At 49.6% G+C, this 8180-nt stretch overlaps 1 protein-coding gene across 1 annotated transcript; it reads left to right on the top strand.

Moving 5' to 3' along the window:
* Positions 1-209: 209 nt before the first annotated feature.
* Positions 210-5926, top strand: HMOX1 (heme oxygenase 1). The gene is made up of 5 exons (XM_084755605.1): positions 210-382; positions 2033-2153; positions 2761-3252; positions 4163-4262; positions 5217-5926. The coding sequence occupies exons 1-5, from the start codon at positions 360-362 to the stop codon at positions 5348-5350; spliced, it is 870 nt and encodes a 289-aa protein (XP_084611731.1). The 5' UTR covers positions 210-359; the 3' UTR covers positions 5351-5926.
* Positions 5927-8180: the final 2254 nt, after the last annotated feature.

The following is an 8180-nucleotide window of genomic DNA, read 5'->3' as shown; positions in this document are numbered from 1 at the left end:
GCTACTCCTGTCTTCCTGTCACTGAGTAGAGTAGAGGGTTCTGGAAAGGACCTAAATCCTGCCCAGAGGCAACTCACTCAAATTGAAAAAAAGAGAAAAAAAAGTCATATGACTGCTGGCCAGACCAGCCCGCCCCGGGGCGGGGTGTTGCAACAGGAGCCAGAACGCAGTCTCAGCTGGGCGGCGACCACGTGACCCACTTACTTAAAGGGCTGGCGCGGGCAGCAGCAGCAGCTCACGGTCGTCAGTCGCCTCCAGAGTTTCCGCAGCCAGCCAACCACTGAGTGGAACTTGCGGGAGCAGAGTATAGCCCGGAGCTTGAAGCGAGCAGAACCAGCCTGAGCCAGCCCAGCCCCGAGATGGAGCGCCCACAGCCAGACAGGCAAGCAGCTGCGCGGGGACGGGAACTGTGACGACCCTGTTCAGCCTGGGAATGCCGGCTGCGGGGCCAAGGGACTAGTTAACGCCCAGTCTACGCTGGAGGGAGAAAATGTGATTCACCCATCTGGGGGTGATGGAACGGGAGTATCCAGGTTTGAGGGTTGGTGAACACACTGCTGAGTCCTGGATCCTGGACTTAAATTCTAGGCGGGGGTGCTTGGCTCTCCTGGTGCAAAGGAGTGGTCACTTGTCAGGCTGGACTTGTCCCGGAACTCATATGTAGATCAGATTGGCCTTAAATTTAGACCTGCTTCTCTTTGCCTCCAGAGTGCTGAGATTGAAGGTGCTCCGCCACCAAGCTTAGCTTTTTGAAACTGGGTTTCTCTGTGTAGCCCTGCCTGTCCCGGAACACACTCTATAAACCAGGTTGCTCTCGAACTGGGAGATGTGCCTGCTTCCTGCCGCCCTAGTGCTGAGATTAAAGGCCCATGTCACCGTGCCCAGCTCTTTTCTCTTTTATATAATAATGCTAGTCTTTTTAATTTTTAAAGTGTCTTACTACATTTTATTTATCGAACATACGTGCCACACTAAACGTGCAGAGGTCAGAGGACTTGAAGGGAGTCACTTCTCGCCCACTATGTGGGTTCCAAGGAAGATAGGGTTATCAGGCACGATAGCCTTCCTACCTGAGGCATCTCAGGCTGTCTATCCCTCACTCCTGACAACTTCTAGCATTAATGATTGAACTTAGGACTTCAGACATTCTAGGTAAGCATTCTACTGTTAAGGCACAGCATCAGCACTTTTTAAAGACAGTGTCCTACTAAGTCATCCAGGCTCTCCTGGACTTCTTTGATTAAAGTTGGACCTCCCAGACTGTTTTCGTTTTTTCCAAGACAGGGTGTCTTGGTTTTTTGTTTTGTTTTGGATTTGAGTCTTAAGTGGCCTTGGCTGTCCTAGACTTGCTTTGTAGATCAGGCTAGCCTGGAACTCACAGACATCAGCCTGACTCTACCTCCCAAGTACTGGGATTACAGGCATGTGCCACTCTGGCCTGCTTACTCAGACTGTTTAATGCAGACACTTTTGAGTGTAATATGTGTGTGCTCCTTGAGTGTGTTTTGCTTTGTTTTGTTTGAAATAGTCTTCCTAGCCGGGGTGTGCTGGTGCATGCCTGTAATCCCAGCACTTGGGAGGAAGAAGCAGGTGGATTACTGTGAGTTTGAGGCCAGCCTGGTCTACAAAACGAGTCCAGGACAGTCAAGACTACACAGAGAAACCCTGTCTCAAAACACCAAAAACCAAACAACAACAAAAACCCAAACCAAGCAAATAACTCCCCCCAAACTACCTACCCTTGAGCATGGTCCTCAGACTAGAGTGGCTCTTCAGTGTGGTCAGGGCATACTTTGCCTTGCCTTCACTGGGAATAACTAGGATAGGAATTCTCCCTGTGGTTTGGGGACTATTTCCCGTAGTATTGAACGACGGGCATCTGTGTGTGGTTAAGACCATGGCTTGGTGTAGAGTGGAGGGTGGAGCTGTTGTGCAGGTGTAATCTTTGAATATGAGGTCCCAGCGTGCTGGGCTTGGCTTGGGGAGAACCATTCACAGCCACCCTTACTGAGTCTCTTCCCTTCTTCCACAGCATGCCCCAGGATTTGTCTGAGGCCTTGAAGGAGGCCACGAAGGAGGTGCATGTCCAAGCAGAGAATGCCGAGTTCATGAGGAACTTTCAGAAGGGTCAGGTGACCAGGGAAGGCTTTAAGGTATGTGACATGTAGGTTGACCAGAGCATGGGGGAGGATATAGACAGCGGGTATATCAGGGCTTAAGCCAATAGTTTAATGGGGAGATTGGAGCCAGGAATGACGAGGGGCTTGTCCAAGGAAGTCATCTTACTAACTTTGATGCTGTAGCTCAGAAAAGAGGGTCACACAGCAAGTTCCTGGCTTTCTATGTGACGCTGGTGGAGGAGCTGGGCAGCAAGGTGGCTAAGTGAACACTTATTCCGTGGTGGTCGCTTTATACTCTTATCTCAATCTTGAGTAGATAAAGGGAAGGCACCTCTCTATGTGGAAAAGACAAAACCCAAACAAAGATAGTCTCCTTTCCGAGCATGTACCACTCTGGACCGGGTTAACTCAGGGCCTTGCACAGGCTGGATTGGGTCTCTACCATCGACCCACAATCTCAGCTCTTTGGGAAGATGGGTTCTCACTACATAGTTCAGGAACACACAGTTGTGAAACTAATGCCAGAAAAAATACCAGACACACAGTAGAGAACGCTGTGACTGTGCGTGGGGGGTGGACAATCGTGGGGACAGGAGAAGGCAGTCATGTAGGGACCTGACAAATTGGCTCTGATTTTCAGCTGGTGATGGCCTCCTTGTACCATATCTATGCGGCCCTGGAAGAGGAGATAGAACGCAACAAGCAGAACCCCGTCTATGCACCACTCTACTTTCCTGAGGAGCTGCACCGGCGGGCTGCTCTGGAGCAGGACATGGCCTTCTGGTATGGGCCCCACTGGCAGGAGATCATCCCTTACACGCCAGCCACACAGCACTATGTAAGGCGCCTCCAGGAGGTGGGCCGCACTCATCCTGAGCTGCTGGTGGCCCATGCGTACACCCGCTACCTGGGCGACCTCTCAGGGGGTCAGGTCCTGAAGAAGATTGCACAGAAGTCCCTGGACTTGCCTAGCTCCGGTGAGGGCCTGGCCTTTTTCACCTTCCCCAACATCGACAGCCCCACCAAGTTCAAACAGCTGTACCGTGCTCGCATGAACACTCTGGAGATGACACCTGAGGTCAGGCACAGGGTGATAGAAGAGGCTAAGAGCGCATTCCTGCTCAACATTGAGGTGAGCCCCAGTGTTCCTCCAAGCCACACTCCTGTTATGGAGGGAGGGTCCGGGAGTCACAGTTAATTAAATACATGGGCCTGTTTTGCTACTTACTAGCTAGATGGTTGTAGGCAAATCTCTTCATCTCCCTGGTCCTCAGTTTTTATGTCTGCAAAATAGGGATAATATTAGCACCCATCTTCAAGGTGTGAGGGGCAAGCAAGTTGATCCAGTTCAGTCCCTGGGGGCGCTGGCATAGGGAAGCACTGGGATGGCATTGCTCTTGTGCTGTGGGATGTGACCATCAAAGAGATGGGCATCTTGTGTCTATACATGAGGAGCTTGTGCATAGCCTGGTTGGCATTGTAAGGGTTTCGGGTGCTGGAATGCTTCAGGTGGCATTTACTGATTTTTATTTTATGTGTACTGGTGTTTTGCCTGCATGTATGTCTGTTGATGGTGTCGTGTTCCCTGGAGCTAGAGTTACAGCCAGTTGTGAGCTGCTATGTCGGTACTGGGAATTTTGAACCCTGGTCCTCTGGAGAGCAAATACTTCTCTTAACCTCTGAGCCATCTCCCTAGCTGGAGGAGTATAGTGTCCTGTTGATGGGGTTGCTATGGTGGTCAGGATTCCAATTTGTGACCTCCTGGCTCCCACTTTCAGCCAAGAATGCCTTAGCCAAGGACCTCTTAAAAGTTCAGCAGGTGCCAGGCATGGTGGCACCCACCTGTAATCCCAGCACTCAGGAGGCAGAGGCAGGAGGATCGCTGCAAGTTCAAGGCCAGCCTGCTCTACAAAGCCAAGCTACATAAAGAAACTCTGTCTCAAACAAACAAACAAACAAACAAACAAGTTCCAGCAGGCAAGAACCCTTCAGCTGGGGTCTCCAGCGAGTCTCATTAACATGGCGGTATGTCTTTTTTTCAGCTGTTTGAGGAGCTGCAGGGGCTGCTGACACAGGACCACAAGGATCAGGGCTCCTCACAGATGGAGCGGCTTCGCCAGCGGCCTGGTGGCCTGGTGCAAGGTAAAGGTGCTCATGGCTCTTGTTGGCATGAGCATGGCCCAGCTGGGGTTTCTTTACTCTCCTCTTTTCTGAATGTTTTAAATTAGAACTAGGATGCAGACACAAGGGCCCAGGGTTAGCCTTCCCTCTGTGACTGTGGATGAACTTTAAGACTTCTACCTCAGTTTCCCCACACTGGGGAAATGTGTAGTTTACTGACACAGAAATCTTTTCCTTTAGAACTCTTCACCCTTGGGCTGAAACAATCCTCCTGCCTCAGTCTTTGACAAATAGCTGGGATTGTGTTTGCCTTTCAGACCCACTAAAGGCCCCCAAGCAGGCCCCATATGAGGCAAGGATTTGGGGACCTATTTCCAGCACTCACCCTCCAGGGGACACTAAGCCATGTAATTAGTGGACCTTCGGTGCCAGCCCCTCTCTCCCGTGCCTTGTTGCATGGTAGCTGGAGCCGTAGAAAGAGTTCCAAAAGGACTAACGTGGTGATGACACAGCCTGCACCTTCCCTGAGCCTGTCGCCCCTAGGACGGAGTTTGGCAGGGAGTGGGTGATGGAATAGAGGATGGGCAGGGCCGGCCATGTGATGCTGTCTTGCTTGATGCCACTCTAACCCGCCTTTTGCCTAAGCCTCTCCCAACTGGGGCAGTACCCCACAACTGTGTTACTAATAGCAGTACTTCTGGTGGGCTGAAATGTGGCCATTCCTGATGGAATCAGGCACCTGGTTGGTCAGGGGACTTTGTCTTGGCTTGGCTGGGTGTGGAAGAATGAACAGCTTTGGGGAGCTAGTGAGCTCCTAGCTTTGAAGGTGTTTAAAGCAGTGGCTAGTGGGACGGACGCTCTGCGATAGCAGAATCCTGGCCTTGGACTAGACACCAAGGCTCCTCTGCTCTGTGCACTTTAATGTCATATGCCCCAGGCTGCATGGGGTTGACTTTGTCTGTCTTTCTCTTTCAGGCACTACCCCTGCAGAGACACCCAATGGGAAACCCCAGACCAGCACTAGCACCTCCCAGTCACCTTTCCTCCGATGGGTCCTCACTCTCAGCTTTCTGGTGGCAACGGTGGCAGTGGGAATTTATGCCATGTAAATGCAAATGTGCTGGCCCCCAGGGCTGTGAACTCTGTCCAATGTAGCCTTCTCTCTGTAGGGGGAGAATCTTGCCTGGCTCTCTTCTCTTGGGCCTCTAAGAAGTTTTTGGTGCTCTTAGCCCACTCCTGTGTCCTCCTCTTCTCTCTCTGGAATGGAGAGGGAGATGCCTGACACATTTTTCCCTCACCCAAACCACATCCAGCCAGTATCCTGAACTTTGAAACCAGCAGCCCCTGATTCCTGCAGCAGAGCTCAAAAGCTGTGGCCTGCAGTGGCAGCTGTTCTGAGCCCAGTGCCCTCGGTTGTCTGTGTCCATGTTGACTGACCATGACTGCTTCCCTCGTGTCTCAGCCACTTTGATATCAGTATGCAGATTTTCTGTCTTGTGTCTCTGTCTTGGTTTTGTTATTTCCCCAGTTCCGCCTGAATGGTGGTATCTCGTTGTGTTGTTTTTTTTTCTAACAAAGTTGGGCTGTCTTTTGAAGGGTGGGTGGGTGGGTAAGAGGTATTTAACAGTTGTAACCTTGGTCTCCAACTTCTATGTGAAATAATAAATGGAATTACCTGACAGTCACTGCTAGTGTCTGCTTGTCTCTGCTGTCCATGAACAGGGCCCGACCCCTCTCGTCTCTAAGGTGCCTGGAAGGAGGAGGGCAGGTGATGGTGGCTTGGTAGCTGTAATGTTGGGCTGTGCTTGATATTTGGAAGTGACCTTTAAGCAACTGGGCAGATCTTACTGACTGTGGGTGGGGGTATGTGTATGTATGTATGTGCATGTGTGGGTGGAGAGGCCAGAGGTCAGCCTTGGGTATTTTTTTAGGAACTATGTACCTTTGTTTTTATTTAGAAAGGATCTCACTATGTGACCCTGGTTGGGGGAACTTGCTATGTATACCAGCTGGCCTTGCACTCTATCATGCTGGGATTACATATGTGTGTCCCCACACCTGGCCATAGGGATCCTGCTGCCTCCCTAATTCCCTGGTGCTAGGATTACAAGTACACCTCACCATGCCTGTTTCACATGGGCTCCAACTCAGGTCTTTACTGACTGACCTATCTCTTCAGCCCCAAGACTCATATCTAATGAGGATGAAATAAAAAATTTAAATATAAAAGTTTCAACACGTCTGACTAGAGAGTGACTCGATCCACAGAAACTATAATACTCCTAACTAAAAATATCCCAGACAAGCCGGGCGTGGTGGCGCACACCTTTAATCCCAGCACTCGGGAGGCAGAGGCAGGCGGATCGCTGTGAGTTCGAGGTCAGCCTGGTCTACAAAGTGAGTCCAGGACAGCCAAGGCTACACAAAGAAACCTTGTCTCAAAAAAACAAAACAAAACAAAAAATAAACTCCCAGACAACTTATTAAGAAGATTAATGGGCCAGGTGTGGTGGTGCATGCCTTTAATCCCAGGTGGATCATGAGTTTGAGGCCTGCCTGATCTACAAAGTGAGTCCAGGACAGCCAAAGCCTGTCTCAAAAAACCAAAATAACGAAAAACCAGAAAAACAAAAACAAAAAAACCCAAACCCAAACAAAATCCAAATCAACAAAATTTAAAAATTCTAGTGAGCCATGCTTAAGATCATGATCTGTCTTAAGCTCTTGTGTGCATACCTGTGTATAGGTGCACATGTGTGGGGTGCTGTGCACAAATACGTACAGGCCACAGGTCAGTATTGGGTGTCTTTGTCAGTCATTCTCCACTTTATTTTTTATTTATTTTATATTTAGTATTGAGAAGTGAACTCAGGGCCTCACACATGCTAGGAAAGCACTCTACCACTGAGCTATATTCCCAGCCCTGTGCTATGTTTTAGGACAAGGTCTCTCACTGAATTTAGAACTTACCAGCTGCTTAGACTGGTTGGCCAGCAAGCCCCAGGGATTCCCTATCTCCTCTTCTCCAGCGCTAGGGTTGCAAGCAATGCTGTGTTCAGGTTTTTGTTTGCTTGTTTGTTTTTGTTTTTTGAGAACGGGTGTCTCTGTATAACCTTGGCTTTCCTGGACTCACTTTGTAGACCAGGCTGGCCTCGAACTCACATCCATCTGCCTGCCTCTGCCTCCTGAGTGCTGGGATGAAAGGCACGTGTCACCACGCCCGGCCATATAGCCATACAAATCCCTTTTTGTAATATTAAGAAAACCTTTGAAGCCGGGTATGGTGGTACACGCCTGTGATTCTGGCACTTGGGGAGGAAGAGGCAGGTGGATATCTGTGACTTGGAGGCCAGCTTGGTCTACAAGGACAGCCAAGGCTACACAGAGAAACCCTCTCTCAAAAAACAAAACAAACCTTTTGATAAGGAAATGAGTAGACCACCATTGCTCTCTCCTCCCACCGCGTTTGTTAGTGTAGGTTCAGTCCTGTAAGCAGGTGAACTCCAAAGCTCCCGAGTTGCCTGTTCAATGCATCTGAAGTACTTACACCTGCATTGTCTCTCCTTAAGTGCATCTGTCCAATTCTTTTTAAAGATTTATTTGTTTATTTTCTGGGTAAGGTGCTCTATTTGTTTGTCCACCCGCATGTAGAAGAGGGCATGAGATCACATTATAGATGTTTGTGAGCCACTGTGTGGTTGCTGGGAATTGAACTCAGGACCTCTGGAAGAGCAGACAGTGTACTTAACCTCTGAGCCATCTCTCCAGCACCCCGTCCCCCCCTTTTTTTTTTAAAAAAAGATTTATTTATTTTAATTTTTGTTTTTGCTTTTTGCTTCCCACCCCCACCCCCAAATAGGGTTTCTATGTAGGCCTGGATGCCCTGGAACTTAGTCTGTAGACTAGGCTGGCCTCAAACTCAGAGATCCACCTGTCTCT

The sequence above is a fragment of the Acomys minous genome (assembly GCF_964271855.1).
Source record: "Acomys minous genome assembly, chromosome: 14".
Taxonomy (NCBI): domain Eukaryota; kingdom Metazoa; phylum Chordata; class Mammalia; order Rodentia; family Muridae; genus Acomys; species Acomys minous.
This window is presented reverse-complemented; position numbering and strand designations above follow the sequence as displayed.